We start from the raw sequence: 23,466 nt of genomic DNA, 5'->3' as shown, positions 1-23,466 counted from the left end.
GTTATGTCTAGTTTTTTTGCTACTTCCAATCATGATGAAATTCATATCCTTGTGTATGTCTCTTCGGACACATATGTAAGAGTCCTAGGGATTATATTTAGAATGGAAATTGCTAGGAAATAGATTACACACTTTTTTAACTTGACTAGATGGCTTAGTAGTAGCTGAATCAATTTTTACTCTTATCAGCAATATGTGAGAATTTCTCTTTCTCCAACATTGTTTAAAAAAAAATCCAACACTGTCAAAAAATTAAATTAAAAGACCCCATCCCTATCTGGGCCCTATTTTCATAGATTCTTATAGGGTAGCTCTAGAATATGGTTTGAAATAGCCTACAGGCTATTCTAGAATACAGAACTAAAAGCCCCTGTGTTCCATGTATGCATGTATACATGCTTTGATATATTAGCTTGTGCACTGGCAAAGTGAGACTGCTCTGACACTTCGCCAGAGACGTCTATGTTGGTTTAATTTAGATCACCAAAAAAAGGGAGGTAGAGCTAGTGTACACTACTGCCCAACATACCGTGCAGATGCATTTTAATTAGATTGCAGTATGATTTGCCAGTCTACTGGGTGGTATTTAATCTAAAGTCCTATCTTTGCCAGCCAGGCTGATGCGGGTGAGTCCTTTTTACCAGCTCTTTTCCTGGTCTACGTATGTGTGTGGGTGTCAGTTGTCAGGGCTTGCATACTGGTGATTGCTTAGAGCATGGTGCATGTCAGTGATGTCTGCCAGCCCACTGGGTGGTGTCACTGTATCGAGCATTTGTGGCTTTTTCAAAGCCCTGAGGAATCTGAGAAGCAAGTGAGGGGAATGATGCATGAAAACAAAAGGCAGTGGAAACAGTGACCAGCCAGCAGGCTCCAGCAGACTAGAACGCTCTGTCCTTGTTATTACCGCCTCATGAAAATGCCGCCGGCCCCCTGGCATGGTCTAGAAGGAACAGGTTTCCTTAGAAAACCAGGACAAGGATATGTACTCCGTGGCTGGGGTTCTGGTTTCTCAGCTTCCCCCTTTCCCACTGGAAGCTACAGAGTGAGGATGGGGAACCCTGTGCCCCTTGGTAGATTTCAGCCAGTCTTTTCCTTTCTCCTGGCTACTATCCCAAGAGTTCTTTCCTCTCACTCGTAAGCAGCACAGTACTGGTCTCAGAGGCCTGGCAGGCCTGGCCTGGGAAAGAAGCTGGGTGGTGCCCAGGACAGAGCTGCTCAGTAATGGTAACAGAGTAAGCTGAAGATCAGTCTTGGAGAGGAAAGGGGCCTCAGCCCTAATTCCCATTCACAGAGTGTCTGTGCAGAGAATGCCTACAGTTGGGGGCACAGAGACAAGGGGTGCTCTCATTCCATGTCTACTTTCCTTTGGGCTCTAAATTCCCTACTACCACATACTCTTCCAGATCAGCCTAACTCAGTTCTCAGAAATGTGTGGATATCCAGGAAAGGTAAGAGTTTCCACTGAATGGGTATTTGGAGTTGAAAGTCAACTTCTACTTTCTTCCTACTGAGTCTCTTTATTTGACAGGTAAGATATCTGGATGCCTAACAGAGACATTGTGAGGATTCTCTTTTCTTTAAAAGTAGCCATGTGGATAATGAATAAAAATAGGGCTTTGTGGATACAATAGGGTCGAGCAGGGTGTGGTTTACTTGGCAAGAGATCAAAGTTATTTCTCTTGGTCCTGGAATGCTTTTGACTTTACCTCTGTTTGATGATGTCCAAAACCTCAGCTCAAATGTGACTTTTTTTTTTTTTTTTTTTTTTTTTTTGACTGAAACTGGCATCAGTAGGGTTTAATCAGTCCGTTATTTCCGGGCCCATAGCATTTTGTTCTTACGAAAAGTATTCATCACATTGTGTGACAATTACTTACATAAGATCATCTGAGTGTGTGTGTGTGTGTGTGTGTGTGTGTGTGTGTGTGCGCATGTATTTCCTCATATCTATCAGCTGTATTTGAACATAGTAGTTTTTTCTTTCAATTTTTTCTTTTTTGCAGTACTAGGGGATTAAATCTAGGGCCTTATGTATGCTATGCAAGCATTCTGCCACTAGCTACATCCCCAGCCCTAGTAAATATTTATTGAATAAATTGAAGTTCCTGAGTAAACACTGATCCTCAAACCTTTTATTTTCTTAATTATTCCTTCCTTAGGGGAAATAGCAAACAGCTTCAGCTTCACATGGAATAGAGAGCTCTCTAAAACTAAATGTATTTTTTTTTTCTTTTCTAAGGAATTGCTCCAAGAGGAATGGGTGTTTCAGATACATCATTCTGTTACAGGTACAGAAATTGTTTCCAGGAAACACTGCCATCATTATCTCTGAAAGGCAAGTCAGTGGAAATGGTTATTTTCCATTTACAGATGGACAAATGGGAGCTTTCTTTCTCATTTACCAATTACAGAATGTCCACTCTGTTCAAAATACTGTGTGAGTTTTATGGGCTCCAAAGATGTGTGAGACAGGATTCTTGTTGTTAAGGAGAATGTCATAATCTTATTTGGATGAAAAGATATTTGTATGCAAAAATAACTGTAATTTAGAAGCATATAATCTGAAGCATATGAGTAGTTTCAAAAGGAGCACTAAAAGGAGTTTAAAAGGTAGGCAGAAGAATGTCCAGTTAACATGATCAGGGATATCATTATGTCATTTGAGATGAACAGATTTTGTGCTGGTTCTTTTTCCATTTGGCCTCTGTCTGTATTGGTTTCCTGTGATGGCTGTAACAAATTACCACAAACTGGGTGGCTTAAAACAACACTATTTGTATTTTTTCATAATTCCAAAGGCTACAAGTCCAAAATCAAAATTCTGGCAGGGCCTAGGTCTCCAGGAAGGCTTTAAGGGAGAATCTGTCTTTGTTTCTTCAGGTACTGGTGGCCCCAGTACCTTCAGCTTGTGGGCACTTTCTAGTCTCTTGTTTCTATGGTTGTATTGATTCCCTCTCTGTTCTCTTAAGAGTCCCATTGGTTCTCTCTCCTGAGGATGTATGGATTACACGGAACACCCACTTCAGTGATCTAGGATAAGCTTCTCTTCAAGATTTGGAATGAAATCGTATTTTTTGTCATATGCTATAATATTCTTAGGTTCTGGAGATTAGACTACACACATTTTTGGAGTGAGAAAGGGAGCTATCATATAGTCCTGTATCCTTCTCTGCACTACTCTGTGCCTGATGGGTTGCTACCCTGTATGTTGTCAAATGGGTTTCACTAACTTTTGGCTTATTGTGGATTTGTCAGTAGAAAGGTATCAAGAGTAGGAAGAAAAGGCTGGGTGTGGTGGCATATGCTTGTAATTCAAGCACTTAGGAGGCTGAGGTGAGTTTGAGGCCAGCCTGGACTATGTAAAATAAAATTTAAAAAAAAAAGGGTAGGAAGAAAATACTTTGAAATACTTCTCCTTTCCTCCCTGTATTAGCAAGATGGCTTTTGGCAATAACTGGCACCTCCACAGTCGCAGATCTTTCTGGACTTTTTTTTTTTTTTCTGTCTTTTTCCTTTTTATCGGTACCGGGGATCAAACTCATGACTGTCTGCTTGCAAGGCAGGCGCTTATGCCACTGAGCTAAATCCCCAGCCCCTCTTTCTGGACTTTGATAAAACCATTTCTTCTCTTTTCTCTTGAGCTCTGGACTTTCATTGTTGCTAGTCCTTGGATGCCTCAATACCCTCTTTAGTTCCCAAAATCCTGCCTATATTTTAAAAATCTGTATGTTTTCATCATTATTTTCAAACTCTCAGTAGAGTGTGGCTTCAGTTTCCTGTTTCCTGGGCAGAGATTTCAAGACGAAAAGTTCAATTTCCAGAACAGAGATATACTCACGTTACCTCCAAGTTTAAGTTATGACCAATGGGCACTGGAAGGTGATTCAGAGCACACACAGTCATAGCAACTAGGTTATTCTGTACGTTCTTTGGCAGTAACTGTCTGTTGCTGTATCTTATTATCTACTATTAGTGGACTCTAGCCTTGGTTGCCCTTGTGCCTAGTACTTTCTATTTTTTTCTCTGTCTCACAACTTCTTTTGCCTCATAGTGTCTGCTACCACCTGACTTCAGCTTTCTTCCTCCTCTCTGTGTATCACTTAGCTTCTGTCCACTGCTAACAGCTGACTCACTCCAATGTATTTTAATGTAATTTCCAGAAGGACCGGATGATGTGGCTATTCATCACCAAGCACAGACTTGTGGGCAGAGCTTTCTAGAGAAAACATCTCGTCAGCATAGATTTGATGCCCCATGTTAGGTGGCCCCTCCTGTCTTAAATTGCTCTGTTTGGAATAGAAGAATAAGTTGATATCCTATATATTAGAAATTCCTATGAAGGGTTACGGATATGGCAGGCATCACGACTTGTCATGGGGGAGGTAGCTATCAAAACCCACAAGTGCTTCTGTTGTCCAGTTCAATACCTGAGGTATATCATCCTCAAAAATAGTGCAAAACATACTTAGGGAAAAGTAAGCAGCCCAGACTAGCTAATCCAATACAGAAACACTGCAACTAGTATTGTAGCTACAGCTTGTGGAGAGCCTGAGTGCCAAGCTTTTGCTATTTTAGACTTACCAAAGATTAGTTTTAGAAGGAACTCTGGGTATTGGTCAGTTGGCAATGAGAAGTTACTAAAGAGTTGTTTTTTTTTGTTTTTGTTTTTTTTTTTTTTTTGTCTTTTTCATTTTTATCGGTATCGGGGATTGAACTCATGACCGCCTGCTTGCAAGGCAGGTGCTTATGCCACTGAGCTAAATCCCCAGCCCCACTAAAGAGTTTTGAACATGGGACAGCAAGGTAAAATCTGTGTTCATACTATTTACCTGATGGCAGTGGTATTTAGGTTGCATCAGGAGTAAGAGAAAACAGAGAGACAAATTAGGAAGCAATTAGTTTAAGTGACAATAATGGGGATCCAAACCAGAACAGGACTGCAAAAGAAAGGGGAAAAGTGTTTGTGAAAGAGAAGGTCAGGAAATGAGTGGATTCAGAAATGAGCTCAATTTTAAGCTACTGACTCAAAATGTTTTTAGCACCAAGGACCTTTTTGTATTTATTTCCCTCCAAACTGTATTTTTTTAAAAGTGGAAATACACAAATTCCATCAGTTATACTTATAATATTGGCAAATTCTTATTCTCTATTACTGTCTTTTGGAACACACTCTTGGAAGCTTGGCTTGGAGTCAAAAGAATTTAGGAAGTAGTGGTTCTATCCAGAAAAACTGAACCTGAATAATTTAGCTTATGTTTTCTAGAAAAATAGAACTCAAACCAAGAATAATACTAATGCTTTATTTAGGAGGTGCAATCTGAGAGTAATGAGAGTGACAGGAAGAGGGAAGAGAGCAGAAGAAGGATGCACTGCCAGAGGACGCTTGAGCAATCTGCCCGAGAGACAGCGGATGTGCACGTGGCCATACAAGTTACCCCCCTGCATGCCACATGGGAAAAACATATCTCAGGTAAGTTCTTGGGAGGAGAAAGCACAGGGAACCCATCTTCATGGTGTTTTTCCTCTTTCCCCTTGAGCAAAATTCATCCTACTAGGAGTTAGTTTCCTCATACTCTGCTCTGTCACCTTTCGCACTGCTAGTTTTGCAGCAACCCAAATCCAGTGCTCTCCGATGTGACCTTTAAACTTATTTGAGGGGTAGAAAAAGCAGAAATTCACAGTGTCTTGCTGATGAACCTATTTTTACAGTAGTGGCCATGGAGTAGAGCCAGGCTAGAAAAATGGTTGGAGGATAAGCCCCAGACCTAGGTCATAGGATTTGGGGCTCTGTGGACCCAAGCAGAGCACTTGGCTGCAGCAATGCCCAAGATGGAATAAGCAACCGGGGAATTTTAGATGATGGCAAGACAATCTGATGAGGCACCTGAGGTGTAACTGATACACTGAGATAGAAGAGTAACATAAAAACCTGCAGTTATATTCAACAGGCAGGTGGAAATTCAGAACTGGAACCAAAGTGACAATGTTTTTGAGGTTCCAGAAGAAAAAACAATTCCTATGTCATACTGGATTATTTTCCCAGACAGTAGGGACTAATGATTGGGAGCAAAAGCTTTGGAGATAGGCAAAGCTATGCTTAAGTCACACTGTATATGCTCTGGGAGACTTATTCACTCCCTTTAAGTCTTAGTTTCCTTACCCATAACACATGAATGATGACACCAGGTAGCTCATGGTTATAAAGCAGTTAGCACAATACTAGACATCCAGTAAATGCTGAATACATTGTGGCTATTATTCTCACTAGCATTATTCTTAGATGACCAAGTAATTTTCTCCAATGTGCTCTTCTCTAGATGGCTCCTGTTTTTATACTGCTCTTAAATGTTTGTGAGCAGGGCAAGTTGCACAAGCCTAAGCCCATTAGTTATTCTCAAGAGTAGTGGCCTCAGGATTGCTCTGTGCTGGACATCATGGAGCCACAGTAAAGCTCATGGCCTTTTTCAGGATGCTGACACAGTATGCCCCAAGAAAACCATTAACCTATCACCTTGAAAGATGGATATAACATATCTTAAATGGTCTACTTGATGTCATAAAATTTCATTTTCAAATTAGGCAAACAAACTTTGGTAGTTAAAATTTCACTTTGGTATCCTCAAGAAAATACATATACACAGATGTTGCTAGAGTCACATAATAAAAGAGGTTCATGTAAGATTTTTTTTTTTTTTTTTGTCCTGGGAATTTAACTCAGGGCCTTGTACTTGCCAGGCAGGCATTGTGCTGTTGAGATATATCCCCAGGCCCTCTTGTAGGATTTTAAAAATGGAGCTTAACTGTATGCATTGTAATTGACAGGATATACTATACATTTGAAATTCTCTTCGTTCTCATAAATTAAAATCCTTTTGAATCTAGCAGATCCATATTAAATATCAAGAGTATGTAAGTCCTTAGGAAATTTCTAGAAGGAGGACGACAAAAACATACATCACTTTTCTGTTCAAGACCATTTCACTTGGAATAAATGCCAAATTTTTATCATTTTATTTCGGTGCTTAGGAATGGAACCCAGGGTGATATGCATGTTGGGTAAGTGGACTACTACTGAGCTACACCCCAGCCCTAAGTGACAAATCTTGACTAGAAGCCTTTAGTGACTCTATGATTTAATCCCTACTTCCTCTTACTGCAAGGAAGAAGCACAGCGTACTTTGGTGCCTAAAAGCATCAAACACCAGGAAGAGACTACCCAAGCTCAAGCTTAGGTATATCGCACAATTGCAATATGGTTTGGGGCAGCTGGTTAATATTCCTGTTCCTCAGCTCCTCACATGTGCAAAGTCAGAATCTATATTAATAGCTGTTGGGAGGATTAATTTTTTTCTACTTTTTTTGTAGTGCTGGGACTGAAACCCAGCACCTTTATACACTAGGCAAATGCTCTACCACTGATCTGATAACTTCAGTCCATTAATTTTTTATTTTTTTACTATTTAAAAGAATGCCATTAGTATAGGCTATTTAGGCATTAGAAGGCCTTTGTATTTGTCATGCTTCCAAGTGGCCACATGAACAATTTCCTCGCCTCTTTCAAGTCTTTGCTCACTATATCAACTTTAAATGGTATCAATCCTATTTAAAATAGCAGCTCTCTGTATACTCTGTTTTGTTTTTGTCATTAGCACTTATCTTTCTAATATGTAATTTGCAAATTTGTTTTTCATCTATCTCCCCACCTAGAAGACCAGGGTATTTGTTTTGGTCCCTGATGTGTTCCAGGTGTCCAGAATATTGCATGGATATAGTAGGTGCTGATTCTATTGTAATATGCTGCCTAATGATATTTTGGTTCAAATCACACAGCACAGAGCTTGCTGTGGATGTGGCTCAGTGGTGCTTGCCTAGCATGCATGATGCTCCATCTCTAATACCATAAAAATAAATACATAAATGAAAATAAATGGACAGCATATATGACAGGGGTTTCATAAAATTATGTTACCTAGTGTTACCATACTCAGAGAAATCTGAGGTTTAATTCCATATAATGAATATAATCATTATGTATACCTAAAATGTATCATTTTAATCATATAAGTATATTCTGTGATGTTTGCTCAGTGACAAAATTGCCTGGCCACACATTTTAAAAATTTAACTTGCAGTTATTTGTGGAATGAATGAATGCATTTTTTTTTTTCAGGTTAACCAAGCTGGAGTCTCCTTTGGAGAGAGATTTGTAAAGAGCTTCCTAATGTGCATGTAACATGTTAACAGTCTTCCTAAAAGTAATTCTCTTAAACTGAATAATCTTTCTCCTACAATATTGGTTTTTAAGAAATTGATTAGCAACTTGTTTTCCCCCAAAGATATTTTAGCAGAAACTTAGGTCACACTATCTTCAATCCCTAATGAGCACACTCAATTAATCAGATTGACGGACTCTTGAGTAACTGCTGGTGGATTCAGTGCCACTATGGTTGATCCATGTGACCTAGACGTCACACCCTATCATCAGGATAGGTAAAAAAGCAAACATACAATACCTGTTCTAGGTCAGGTAAATTGCTAGGCTCAACCTGTCAGGCAAGTATCACTGCCATAGGACAAAAAGCAAACCAAGATCAGAGGATCAAGTCATATACCTAAAAGGTGACAGACTCAGGTTTCAAACCATCAGTTTCCAGTGCCACATTTTAAGCCTCAGATTTCTCTTTTTTTATTATTAAGTTTATTGGTACATTTTAGGTATACATGATTATATTCATTATAGGGTATTAAACCTCAGATTTCTCTGAGTACAGTAACACAATTTATGTACAAGGTTGTTGCAAATTATAAATACACAATACAAATACAATTACAAATAAACGTACGTAAAGCAGAATACCCAATAAATGACAGTTTTCATTATGGCTATACTTTAGGAATGATGATGAGACTTTCCCTCTGGGGAACAGTCACATATCCTCTCCAGAGAGAAACACAAGAGCCCTGACTCGGCTGGATGACAGATACATGTCCTGCAGAGGTGAGTAAGTTGGAGTTATCATATTAAACACTGTTTTAATCTTTTAAAGGTTTTAAATGTATTTATGTTTTATTTCTCTAAGAGCCTTATGGACTCTTACTAGACAAGTCTGAGACAATTTGGTCAGAAGAATTTTGTTTGTGTGTTGTATAAAAATGATAGTTATACAGCTGTGTTGTAGAGCTCCACGGTAGAATGATTGCCAACTATGTATGAGACCTGGGGTATGACCTCCAACACTTTTAACAAACAAACAAACAAATAAACAAGATGGTTGCATATAAAGCAAAAGCCAGCCAAGTGTGGTGATCTCAGTACTCAGGTAGTTGAGGCATGATCACCATGAATCTGGGACCAGTCTAGACTACATAGCATGACCCTGTCTCAAAAAAGTAAAAAACAAAAACCAAAAACCCCAAACAACCAACCAAACAAAATCTCACAAAGCAAAAGCCATGTATAGTGGCACCTTAGTTCATGAACTTAATTTGTTCTATGAGTTTGGAAAGATGGCCACATTTGTGTTTGTGTGGGAAAAATGGGGATGGTCGTGTTTGTCACCCGATGCAGAGTTTACAAACAAAAACAAAATTTTGCCAAATGCTCCATTTTTGAGCCAAATTGTTTGCAAACAAAGTCACTCACAAATTGAAGTATCACTGTACCCAAATTATTTTAAAAATATCAGAGAAGGCAGAGAAATAGGAAAAAGCCTTCTTGCAGAAACTTAACAGCTAATAAATTTGAAGAAATGATGAAGGTTAAGGAAAACACATTTGCTTATTCTCAAGGTAATAAATACCCTGGATGATGAGATACAATGAATGGTAAAACCACTGAATGAAAGGTAATAGGATTTAGGGGTTGAATGTTGTCCTCCAAAAAATGTTGAGGTCTTAGTCCTCAGAACGTGCTCCTATCAGGAAACCAGGTTGATGCAGGTGTAATTAGTTAAGATGGGATCATACTAGTGTATTGTGGGTTCTTAATCCAACATGTCTGGTATCCTTATTCTAAAATGGCCACGTAAAGACTCAGACACATGGGGAGAACGCCATATGAGGGTAGAGGATAAACTGAAGCTGTGAGCCATGGGATGTCCAGGGCTACTGGAAGTGGAAAGGCAAAGCAGGATTTTCCCCTACCGGTTTCAGTGGGAACATGGCTCTCATAACATTATTTTCTTACTTCTAACTTCCAGATGATGAATGTTTATAGTTTTAAATCATCAATTTTGTGAGTACTTTGTTATCACCGCCCTCAAAAAACAATACAATGGGGAATAGGATTGATGCAGTATACTGCAGTATCTCCAAATACATAAAAGGTAAGAGTGTTCCAAAAAGAGGTCAGGTACTGTTTAAGTGTCACACGTTAACATCACTAAGAGGGGATGACCTGACACTGTATTTGATGAGAGGTTCACAATATCACTTTGGCAGACTGATTGCAATATGAGGGGTTGGAGTTTACTTATCCATCATTTGACTTGGGTTGGCTGCGTTGCATGCCTTTGTCAATATAATGCTGTTAAACTATCAAGAGTGCAAAGTCTACTAAGCTTCTGGTTTCAGTAGATGCTTCCCCTTTCTTTTAGATGCTGCCTCTTCTGGAGGCTATCCTGCTAAGTGTGATAGACTAAGAGTACTGATCCCAGTGGAAGTCATACCAAACGTGACTTGGCATGTCAAGCCCAGCCATGGTCAGCAGAACTACTGATTCTTAAGATTATGTCACTGAATTTGGGGGGTAATTTGTCATTCAGTAGTAGCTAACTGTTACAGTCATCTATGTAATAGCATTGCTCTTAGTTTAAATGAAAACTAATCATAAAGAAACAATCAGGAAATCTGACAGTGTGGGACACTCTACAAAACAACTAGTAGTCTAGAAGTCAGTGTCATGAAAAACAAAAAGTTTGGAGTCTGTAGTAAGGTCTTTTCAACTTTGGCACTGACATTTTGGATCATGCAATTCTTTGTTATGGGGGCTGTGAATTGTAGGATATTTAGCATGCATCACTGCTCTCTACCCATTAGTTATCTGCTATGTACTGGATGTGGTTTTTCATCAGAGGTTCCTCTGCTGGAATCCTGATCCACAATGTGGTGACGCTGAGAAGTGACAGAACTAAGAGGTGGCACCTACTGGAAAGACCAGGTCATTAGTGGCCTGGCTTTCAGAATGTACTAATGTGATTTTTGTCTGATACCAGTTAGATCTTGGAAGTGCAGGTTGTTATAAAACATGCTTATCTCCTCTGATTGGGCCTTTTTGCATCCTGGATCCCTTTATGTTTCTCTACCTTGCTGTGAAGCAACCAAGGGGCCCAACACAAGAAGCCAAACTGATAGGGACACCTGATCTTGGAGTTTTACTCTCCAAAACCATGAATCAAATAAACCTCTTTTCTTTGTAATAGCACCCACACTCAAGTATTTTGTTATAGTACCAAAAAAAGTGAACTATGTAATAAATACAGTTCCAGTAGCACCCCTAATTATGAAAATAAAAATGTCTCCAGATATTGCTGAATATCCATCTCTGGGCCCTGGACTCAAGAGACAGAATCAAATGGAATGTATAGACCTTGTTAAGATCTTGGATCAAAGAGGAAAAAAAAGCCTATATAAAGCACTTGGACAATTGAAGAAGTTTAAATAGAAGCTTAGAAATATGTACATATTACTGAATCATTGCTAATTTTCCCAGGCCTGAAAATAATATGCTTTTAAGAGATGCTTACTGAATTATTTTAAGTGAACTATTAACTATAGGCTGAGGTATTTAACTTATTTTCAAATGTTTCAGTACATAAGCTGCCTGTTAGGGATAAAGCAAAAGTGAAAAAATGTTAACAATTATTGAATTCAGTGCAAGATATAGGGGCATTTATTGTACCATTCTTTTGATCTTCATGGGTTTGAAAATTTCCAAATACAAAGGTGAGAAAAGAATTAATTGCATCTTTACTATCTGACTCCTTATTGATTTAATGAATAGAATGAATAGGCTGCTTTAAATGAATTTGAATGCCCATCTGGGGTTGCCTGGACAATAAGCTAGCTCAAACCACGTCTTGGGGGTTAGGGCTGAGGCAGCGGAGGCTTCTGGTCTGAATGTGCACAAACTCAGCTTCCTATGAGACAAACAGCTCTTTTTCCCTCATGTAATATCCTCAAAGGTACCAGGCAGCTTTGTGTTTCCCAGACAGCTCTGATGAACAGCCGACACTAAAATCTAGATTGCTTGATGCCAAGATAGTTTGATTATTCCTTTCAGAGATAAGGCTGCTGTCATATCTGCACATACAAAATAGAGGGGCAGAGTTCCCTTGTATGGAATATAAATCATTCTGAGAGGCCAGCCAGGGAGCAGTGGGAGGTTGGGGTCTCTGGGTTTTCCCCTTCTTAATGACCTTGATTTCGTAGGTTTTCTCTTTCACAATAAAAAAATATTTTTTAAAAAAAATCTGTACTGGAACTCAAATCAAACTACAACTGTAAAGAGAACCAAATGGAAGACACCTAACATTTAAAACACAGGCAAGACTTATAAACCAAAAAGGGAAATGCTGGTTAAATACCCTGGTCTAAAATATTTAAATCTTTTATATGGTAAAATCCAAACTGATGACAACAGCAGCAAGATAACACTATGAACAGAGCCAAAGTCGAAAGCACAGTGGGAAAAAATGATTTACAACTCAATAGAAAAAGTGCTTATTTCATACAAAGAGATCTTACCGTTTTACCAGAAAAAAATGAACAGAACAAGAGACAAGGAATATAAATAAGTATTTCATAAAGGAAATAAGAATGGCAGAAATTTAGAGAAAAATGTTCTATTGTACCTGTGCTCAGAAAAATGCAAATCACAATATGATAACATGTTAATGTATGTGTAACAAAAATTTAAAAGTTCAATAAAACTTAGTTTTGGCAGAGTTACAATGGAATTTATCCTGTTGATGGAAATGTAAACTGGAAAAATTCTGGGAGGTGGTTACAAGTTGGGAACATAACTCAACCTTCAATGTCCATATATTGTGAGACAGCAATTTGCTGAAAGGAATTTATCCTACTGGTAAGTCAGAAAATTCCCAATGACATACATATGAGGATATTCAAGGAAATATGGTTAATAATAATGGTGCAAATGGAAATTATACAAATGTTCATTGATTAGGCAGTAACTGCCTAAATTATAATCCAGTGATTAGATAAGGAAATTTGTCTAGTATATTATCAAATAAATACTGTACAAGGCACTTCATATAATACAATCTGCTTTGTGTAAAAATTGTCTAGAAATCATATATCCTTTTATGGAGGAAACATAAGAAACAGTTATGAGTGCTCACCTTGTGATAAGTATGGCAAGAAGGGGAAAAAGAAGGAAGGGAAGAGGAAAAAAATATATACACACACACAAGCTAGTTAAGATAGTTATACAGCTAGTGTCTCTTAGTTTATTGAAAAGGTTTGTACTAATATTGTCTTGACAATACTTTAGACTTATATCTTGTATTCTGAGTAATTACTAAGCTAATAATATGCAATACATTAATTATTGTTACCCTCCTATTAACCTGTTTTGAAAGTCTGTCCTATTTTTTTTAAAAGAATGGGAAGAAGACTTTTTTCTCTTCCATTATAAATCATTTTTCTCTTTCGTTCATTCTTTCTTTCTTTCTTTCTTTTTTTCTATTTTTTATGCGTGTTTTTTATGAGATTGGGATTGACTCCAAGGCCTTGTGCACACTACGTAAAGTATGTATACCACTGAGCTATATCCTCAGCCCTTTTTATTTTTTACTTTGAAACAGAGTCTCAGGCCTTGAACTTGTGACACTCCTACCTCAGTTTCCTGAGTAGCTGGGATTACAGGCATGTAGTATTATGACTGGCTTTCAATATGTTTTTATTAAGGTCATGTCTTACTTTTACAACAATAAGGACAACGGGAAGCCATGCAGATTGTGCCTTGAAACAATTTTCAATACATCAAGCCATGTCTCTTTTGATACTTTTGTGGAAAAAGTATTTTAATTACTGAGCAGGTTAAGTTGCATATGAGTTAAGATGTTTTTAGCTGGGGATGCAAATCTGCAAATGACATAACCAGTATGATTTTTAGAACCTAGAAAGGCTTTACCAGGACAGTTAGCAAGTTCCTTAAGTATTCTTGGATTATTCACCCTTCTTATGTGGCTCAGGCCCAGCCTTCAGCAAGAGTCCTATTTGGAAAGCAAAACTGGCCCAGCAAGGGAAAAATCACGGTAAGTAATTTTCTCTTGCCTTCTTTCTTTCCCTCTGGAGTTTCTTTAGGAACATGAAATTAAAGATATAACCATGATTCAAAGGTGCTGAGATATGGGGCAAGTCTGCAAAGATGTCTGGCTAATTCTAGCTCTTTACAAATGCACCATATCTGTACCTGGTTGGTCCTCTTTCAAGCACCCAATGTATTAATCTGCAAGGACAGCCTCTATCAGTGCAGCATTTTTTGTTCTCAGTGAAGTGGCACATTCAGTTCTTGGTGCAGGCTCATGTAATTCCCATTAGTCATTTCACAGCTGTATCTTAGGAAAAGAAAAATCTCTCTCCTTTTGGCTGATTTCATGAGTAAACAAAAATCAAGGCGTCTACAGTTCATGGCTTGTTTATCATTTTTAATTTAATAAAGCATGTCTATCTCCATGCATATTCTGAAATTTTTTAGTTGTCTACTGATCTAGATGGCTTCCCCTCTCCTCAGGTACCTAGATTTGTTGTTATCATGTTTGAATTGGATCCTGGGCCACCCACTCTTGTCCATTATTGAATTGATGGTGTAATTTTTGTCTGGCAGTTTGTGAGGCTAAGGTTATTTAGGGACACTGTTTAAAAACATAGGTCAGTGACCTAAGTCAGACATCAACTCTGATCATAGGTTTGTTATTTTTTAGGTTGTTTAGGGACATTAGATGAATGCATAAATTTATTATTGTAGAGTTGCTATGAATACTGAAGATGCACATACGGGGATCATTATTGTAGATTGGCTTGTGACAGCTGGCCCTGATTTAGTTATTTCCTCTAGAAGACACTTTGAACAATTATTGAAATGCCTCCTCTCTGTAATTACAATAATAATGATGATGATTTTGCAACTGAATATGCAATTCAGGGTGTATATACTCAACTACTGTTTTTAGCTTGTTTTTCTTTTTACAATGATGTCAGGCTGCTCCTGTCAGGATTATTGAAGAACAGAGAATCATTTTTCTACTGAAGGTCAATGAACTATATGAAACTATAGTTCAGTGATCTATAGCCAATACAGGAAGTTATTAAAATAATTAATATAGAGTTTAGGAGCGTTAACTATGAGCAAGGGTTTTTTTTCTTTTAGTCTTTGGAGAAATATATAATTAGTACTTACTTGTTTTTAAAATTAACACACACACACACACACATATATAGTTTTGATGGAAGTAGGGATGGAATCTAGGGGTCTCTACCAGTGAGTTACATCTTTAGCCCTTTTTATTTTTTGAGATAAGGCCTCTCTAGGTTGCTCAGGTTAGCTTTGAATTTAAGACTCCTCCGCTTCAGCCTCCTGAGTAACTGGAAATACATAAAAGTGTATGCCACTGTGCCTAGCAACAACAAAATATCTTATTTAAGTTATAAAATCTGGCAATGCTTTTCTATAGTAGCTATTTAAGGCTCTGCACTAAAAGAAAATGAGACAGACACACAGAGAGACTACGGAGGCCCAGACAGTAATGAGACAAGGGATAAGTGACGTGAGATAGAATGACAGCGATTGGGAGGGAGAACAGGGGAAGGAGACAGCCAGGTAGGAAGAGAGAGGAAGAGAGACAGCCAGGCAGGAAGAGGAAAATGGGTAAAGGAGGAGATGGAGTGGTTTGGAGGTGTTGATGACCCACAGAATGGGAAAAAACTTTAGCCGGTTGTCCCTCAGAAGGGCTAATACCTCGAACACAGACAGAATTGAAAAAAACAGCTCCCCCCCTTCAAAGACCCAATATAAAGAGGAGCAGCTGAGATAAATAAGCACTTCTCAGATGATGAAACACAAATGGCAAATAAATACATGAAAAAAATGTTAAATATCATCAGTCATTTGAAAGACGCAATTAAAACAACACTGAGATGCCATCTTCAGGAATAATGTCTATCATCAAGAAACTAACCAATACCAAATGCTGGACAGGCTGTGGGGATAAAGGAACCCTTCTCTACTGTTGGTGGGAGTGTAGTCTGGAGCAGTCACTGTGCAGATTCCTCAAAGAACTAGGAGTACAGGGTCCATCCAACCCAACTATTTCTCTTCTAGATATCTTCCCAAAATTAAAAACATCATGCCACCATATATATTTACACCCCTGTGTATAGCTATACAATCTGTAATAGCTAAATCTTGGAAGCAACCCAAATGCCCATCAAACTTAGGAATGGATAAAAAAGGTGTGGTCTTCGTACACAATGGAATACTACTCAGTCATAACTTGAGCCTTTTATAGGGAAATAGATACAACTTGAGACCACTCTGATGAGTGAGATAAATCAGACTCACACGTGTAAATATAATGTCTCTCTGGTGTGAAAAACTAAAGGAGTAAATAAGGTCCAAAATGCACAATTGATATTGTGAAATGGGAAGAAATTGTTCAAAAGGAAAAAGGAACTAAGATTGGGGGAAGGGGAAAGGAAGGAAGGGAAAAGGAAAAAAGAAAATACGAGATAGTTATCCTACTCATTTCTCTTAGTTGAATGAAAAGAAAAATTTGTACTGATTTCATTTGGAGAATTTTTTAAGCCCCTATCTTGTACTATGGATTACTTTAAAGAGTTCAATCTCCAGCACCAAAAAAAAAAAAAAAAAAAAAAAAAAGAAAGAAAGAAAAAAAGAAATCTCCTTCGGCAGGCCGAGGATATATCTCAGCAGCACAGTACCCACCAGGAAAGCACAAGGTCCTGCGTACCCACATACAAAAAAGTCTCCTTAAATGCAAATATTTCTACACAAAGAGCTGGGATACTCTTTTTCTAAGCCAATTTCACTCTTCACTAAGGGACTTTTGGTTCCAAACACTAGGAATTAGTGTTAATTGCTTTTTTGAAATAGCATTTCATCAGCTTCATTTAGATGTGGCAGTTTGCAAAGCAACCCCCAGCAGTTGATGGTTTGTCCATAGCTGTGTGGTATCCAGACCTTTCCTGGGATTTCTGCCCACCTGCTATGCCACTGGCAGCGTCTGCCAAACCAGGATATGTGCTCAACTGGGATTAACTTGGAACCAGGAACGCTTTGTTATGTCTCAGATTTTTAAAATTCAGAAAGAGTAAAGGCCCACTCCTGCTTAATTCAGAAAATAAAGGTGCAGAAACTCATAAGGACTATGAGATGCTTCAAGATCACCTAGTCTAGTGATACTGATCTATGGCATGCAGATTGTTTTCCTTTTAAAACAAAAGATGTTAATGTATGAGTTATTTTTTCTACACTAAAGCCTCAATATTTAGGTTTAATTGCAGTGCTAGCATTTTTTTTTTTTTTTTTGGTGGGGAGTACCAGGAATCGAACTCAGGACATCATACTTGCCAGAGAGGCACCACCCCACTGAGCTAAATTCCCAGCCCCTGCAATGTTGGCACTTTGTGATAAATAAGTGGGTTTTGGGTTGTAGTTTGCACACATCTCTACAAGGTTCACTATCATTGACCTAGTTGATACTGGGTAGATAAAGAAACTGCAGCTCTAACAGGTTCAGTGACAAGGTCAGCTGTCCAGCTGTGGGCAGGATAGGTCTAGAATATAGTCTTCATGTGGCACCCAACTGTGAGTGGTATCTGCTGGATTTATGCTGGGGTGGATGTATTTCAATTACTGTTTGCTTCTTTTGAAAGCGCTTTTTTCCTGGTCAAAGACTTCCTGATCCTCCTTCACACATGCTTCAAGGTCACAGCCTAGACCAAAATGTTTACCAAAGAAAACTAGGCACTTAATAAGTTCCACTTACAAGAAAAATCATTGCCAGCTCCTGCACTCCCTAAGCCCTGGCTCCAACCAAGCCCAGCAAACCAAGGAAGGGATAAAGTCGTCTTTGGAACTAGCAATTTCTAGGTTTGGATGCCAATAGAAAAACAAATGAATTCTGTGTGATTTTTCCAGCAGGCAGAGGCTGCAGCTGCTGCCACCTCCTGGGAGAAGACAGACTTCAGCTTCATACCTGAGGCTGGTCCGAGTTCACCTATGGCTTGGGCAAAGCCTCTGTTGGGATAGGGCTGAAATCTTTTTCTCACAGAAAATAAATGGGATATTCCCTTACTCAGCAAACAAAACATGGGCTTCTTTTTTAATTTGTTCTTTTTTGCCAATGTTATGCTGAAAGAAAATAAGGGGGCTGGGGATATAGCTCAGAGGTAATATATCTGGTTAGCATGTATTAAGCCCTGTATTCAATCACCAGCACTACCAAAAACAAAACAAAACAAACTCAAACAACAATAACAAGGTTATACTGAGTTAATATGGGAACAATGAGAGTACAGAAATAATAGTAAAGCAGAACTGTAAGATTTAGTCATATGTTAGAAATTCCTTCTCTTGGCTTTCTGAACCCTATGTCCTGAGGTGATATTAGGAATATAAACAATTGGGGCTGGGGATTTAGCTCAGTGGCATAAGCACCTGCCTTGCAAGCAGGTGGTCGTGAGTTCGATCCCCGGTACCGATTAAAAAAAAAATAAAAAAAAAAAAGGAATATAAACAATGGAGAATTTTACAATAGCCACAGTATATATGACCTGCTGAATATTTACCTCCAAGAGTCTCAGTTTACTTTTGGGGCTATTGTGAGAGTTGACATAATACATGTAAATTCTTGGTATGCAAGAGAAGTTCGATAGGAATTATAAAGAGCAATTTCACTTAGCTAATCTCCTTAGTGATTTTCTTCATTTATTGACCAAAAAAATGGATCAACAATCATGCCCATAATTCTGGGCTGCCTTTCTGATTTATAGATGATCCTTACGCCACCTCTCTCACCTCTCTCTCTATATGTATGTGTGTGTACATGTGTGTATTTTTTAAACACAATTACGAATAAGTGAAAAGAAATTTAGGAGGAAATAAGACACCCAATTAAGGAAACATTTCTTGAGTACCTACTCTAGGTTAGTCATAAAGGATTTAAAGAATGATAATATAGATGAAGACCTCACACAAAAGTGACTCAAAATTAGAAATTTGGGTTCTAAATCCAGATCTTCAAAGAAATCAGTTATATATATGACAGCTAATGTTTTTGATTATTAGTTTTCTCATTGGTTGAATACCACAATATAGAGGGACATTTTTTCATTTACAGCAGAGGTTGCCAGGAAGACAGCACATTGGATGCTGTGTTGTCCTTCAGTTATCCCGATCATGGAAAGCTGTTAAAGAGATCATGAAGTTTGAGTGGCCCTGGTAAGAGAAGGCAAGACCCTCACAAACTCTTCTGTCTGAAGCTTTTATTTCCCTGACCAATTAATTATGGGTGTTATCTTAACCAATCATGTACAAAGCTATGAATGTATTTTAGCCTACTTTGAGTGTTTTTTTTTTATTCTTTGATATGGTTTGAATATTTGCATTCAGTCCAAGACATGCTGGTACTTGGTCCCAATGCAACAGTATAAAGAGGTAGGCCTTTTGGGGGACTCTTGAGGGTTCCCAACACTAGTATTTTTATAGAAGCTCTGAAGGAAACTAGCTAGGTTCTGTTTACCTTTCCATTTCTTTAGCCATGTGAGGACCTCTCTCCTTTGAAGCACCCTTCTCCTCTGGAAGATGTAGCAACAAGGCACCATTTCTGGGAGCAGAAAGTCTGGGCCCTCAGTGACACTGAACCTGCTTGCACGTAGATGTTGACTGTTAGCCTCTGGAACTACAAGAAATAAATTTCTGCTGTTTATAAATTATCTTGTCTCAGCTATTTTATTATATCAGTATGTAAACTAATAAGCAGAAAAACCTAAAATTCCTGTCCTAACAATGAAAACCACACTTTTGCCCTTAGCCAATTTCTGTATTCCCCAAAGCATGTAACTTCAGCCGTGTTTTGGTCTTTATTATTACTGCAATGGACCACTATCATATATTTAAATAGTATATTTTCAATTTACTAAATCTCTTCCATATATTGGCTCATCGAGAGGAAATGGAGTGTCATTAAACAAGTTGGACTTTAGAACCAGAGTGTGGCTTTTTTACTGACCAGCTACCTCTCCTTGGATAAATCATTGTGTCTGTCAGAGTACCAGTCTCTGTCTAGAATGTTTCTTAATCCATGCCATCTCTTTTTCATTGTACAGATCTTAGCTCAAACATTACCTTCTTAGAGAAGTTTCCTTTAATCACCCAATCTAAAATTACCCTGGTTTAGTTTCTTTTTAGCATTTAGCACAGACTAAAATTATCTAATTAGCTTATTCATTGCCTACCAGGATGTAAATAAAGTAGGCTTATCTGTTTACTCCTGTCTTCCCAGCATCTAGGACAGGGCCTGGCACGTCAGCGCAGTCTTTCAAAAAAATTTTCATTGCGGCAAAAGACTGTAAACAGCAAAACTCCAAACAGTCTTTTTGGGAAATATTTAATATGAGAAACATAGTGAAAAAGCCTCTAGGGAATGATAAAGACGACTAGGTTGCTGAAGCTGTTGCGTCACCATAGTTGGTGCTGATTTCTAAAATAATGATAATTCCTTGATGATCCTCATGTTTTCCATAAGGCTATCAATGTATCTCTATTTCTGAGATGGAAAGTCACCAGAGAGACTATATGGCTACTGTCAGTTTTCACGCTATCCCTGTATATGCTTACAATACACCCCATCACTTAAAGTCAGACCCCAAGGCAGAGGAAGCTAGAGCTGTACATACAGATCTGAGAGTCTAGCATTGGGGATGGCGAACCTAACAGCTTTCAGGGATAACAGCCCAGTGTGACACATGTGCCATAGGTTCACCACTAGTGCAGCTCAAGCAGCCTCCTACAGATACTGAAATTGATTTGAATTTTATCTTAATATTTATACAGATTTGGGGCTCAATATCATATAATACATTTGCCTGCATTTATGTTAACATAGGAATGTTTTATCTGTATTAGTAGCAATACTGATTGAATTCAGAATCTTCACACTAAGATACAGCCTCAGCCTTTTTTCTTTTTTATTTTGAGACAGTGTCTCCTTAAATTGCTAAATGGTCAAGGTTGGGATCCAATTTGTGATCCTTCTGCCTTGACCTTCTGGATTACAGGGGAGTACTATTTATTATGCCTAGCTAGGAATACTTTAAATTATTTTGTAGTTGTGAAATTTGTGCTATAGGAAAGCCATGCTATTCTTGGTCTTACATTCCCTCTGGCAGTCTAACCTGAGGTATACATAGTTGCAGTCTGCGAAGTTTTGGCATTTTGTCTCTTGCAACACATAAGTCTCTAGTTCAAGTCCTCTTTTCACACCATTCATTCATTCTTCAATAAATATTTATTGAGCATGTATTATAGACTATAACAAATACAATTGTGAAGCGCATATGCACAACTCATCTTTATGGGAGTTATCTTTTAGGAAGAAAGACATAAAGAAGAAATGAAAACATAATATGATGCTTGTTAAGCTAAGTAGGGGAAACACAGAGTGCTAAAGGAAAATGAAGAAAATACTATCTAACCTCAAAATAAGTGATAAGGAAATATTTCCCCCCAAAAAAAGATAACCTGAAGAATAAGTAAGAGTTAGCCAAGGTTAGTATGGGAAAAATATTCCAGGACTGTGATTTAGACTAAGACTGGAGAGAGAGAACAAAAGACATAAAAGCAACACTCCCATTGCTATTTAGGGTTACTGGAGTAAAGTGCTGAGGAGGAGGAGGAGGAGAAGAAAGAGAGAGAGAGAAAGTGAGCTGGAGAGATACACTAGGTAATGAAGGGCATCTGTTAAGCACTTCAGCAGTTCAGAAGAAAATACAAAATCATTGTAAAGTTTCAAGTTTAGGAAAAAATTATATATTACTTTTAATGTTTTTTCCTCCCTGAGGTGTTGGGAATTAAACCCACAGCTTAGCACATATTAGACAAGTGCTCTTCCACTGAGTTACACTCCCTAGACCCCAATCCTTCTGCAGTTTTATTCTGAGACAAGGTCTAAATTGCCCAGGTTGTCCTTGAATCGGAGATCCTCCCACCTCAGCCTCTTGTATAACTAGAATAACGGGGTGTGCACCACAGTGATCCTTAAATAGTTGCTCAGGAAATGTAACTCTATGTCTTGGAAAAAAAAAAAAGGAACTTATTAAGGTAAGAGGTGGCATTATCAAATGTTGAGCCCCCATACTAACTAGAGTGAGTTTCTATCTTAATTTTTCCTCTTTAAATTATTTTTTTCCCAAAGGTAACCATGGATTATCTCTGGGATTCACCTCTTCCCTTTCCCACAGACCTAGGCGTTCCTTAGTTAGGTCACTGGGACTATCAGATTCCTTCAAGGATTAAAGACTTTTCCAACATGGCACAATACATGCAGCACAGGTAATTTTAAATGTTTACACACTATGGTCTTTCTATCTGATGTTCTTGATCTGATATACTGATGGAGGCCAGAACTAAATTTGGGCTGGAGTGAGTCTGGGGGCAGATTATGATCATAATGGAGAATATGATTATTGATTCACCTAGTTATTAACCGAGAAGTTCTTTGCTTGAGTTTTTCCATCCATCAGCTGAAAATGATGATCCATCCTCGGTTTCAGGAGCTTAACCTCTTCGACAATGAGTGACAAATACTTTGGTAATTGCAGTTGCTTAGCCACGAAATAAATATGTATGATCCTGATAAAGAAGTATTTAATGGGAACATTTAAAGTTGCCAGATATTTAAACCAACTGTTTTTGTTTGTTTGCTCTATTTTGTTTAATAAGGAGCTCGGATGATGCCCTTATGGTGGATGGTGCCCTTATGGTGGTTGGAGCCCCAGCGCCCAAGAGATCTCTTTCTCTGAATTTTGGGATTCATTCTTGTCACAGTTAGTAGTGGGCAGCTCCAACTGGGAAAGTGACACACAGCTTCCCAAGGAATTTTTTGGCAAACCAGTACCCCAAGATTATCAGGAAAGGCTCACAAGAAATTTTTATGATGAAGAAATATTTCACAGGCTGGAAACAGAAAGGATACAGTAGCATTTCCTTTTCCTGTCTCCATCTGACCCTGAACGGGTAACAAAGACTTTTTTTTCTCGCAGGACACCACCAGAAACTAAAGGATATGCAATCGCACTCTAATTGTCTAATTCCTTAGATTTATAAACTGGCTAGGGCCATGCTTTTCAAAGTTGTAAAAGCATCTCATTTCCAAGTTGCTCTTTTCATTTTTTCTTTCTGGTCCATAACTACGATTTGTT

At 38.3% G+C, this 23,466-nt stretch overlaps 1 protein-coding gene across 2 annotated transcripts in view; it reads left to right on the top strand.

Annotated features, from left to right (window-relative positions):
* The window catches only part of Mkln1 (muskelin 1), a 317,153-nt gene that overhangs the window by 137,890 nt on the left and 155,797 nt on the right, over positions 1–23,466 (top strand). Inside the window, exons 3-5 of one of the 2 annotated variants that reach the window (XM_063234205.1) lie at positions 5,308–5,470; positions 8,895–8,998; positions 10,200–10,325. Coding sequence is in view for 1 of the 2 variants with exons in the window: in XM_063234200.1 (XP_063090270.1) it covers positions 22,575–22,597 (23 nt within the window). In the remaining variant the exon portion in view is untranslated. Of the gene's footprint in view, positions 1–5,307; positions 5,471–8,894; positions 8,999–10,199; positions 10,326–22,559; positions 22,598–23,466 lie in introns of those variants that run through there. The other variant, XM_063234200.1, reaches the window with a different exon arrangement.

The sequence above is a fragment of the Cavia porcellus genome, unplaced genomic scaffold, assembly GCF_034190915.1.
Source record: "Cavia porcellus strain 051 isolate PalLab524CR breed Dunkin Hartley unplaced genomic scaffold, mCavPor4.1 scaffold_2, whole genome shotgun sequence".
NCBI lineage: Eukaryota > Metazoa > Chordata > Mammalia > Rodentia > Caviidae > Cavia > Cavia porcellus.
Note: the sequence above shows the minus strand (reverse complement) of the source record. Positions and strands in the feature narration are given on the sequence as shown.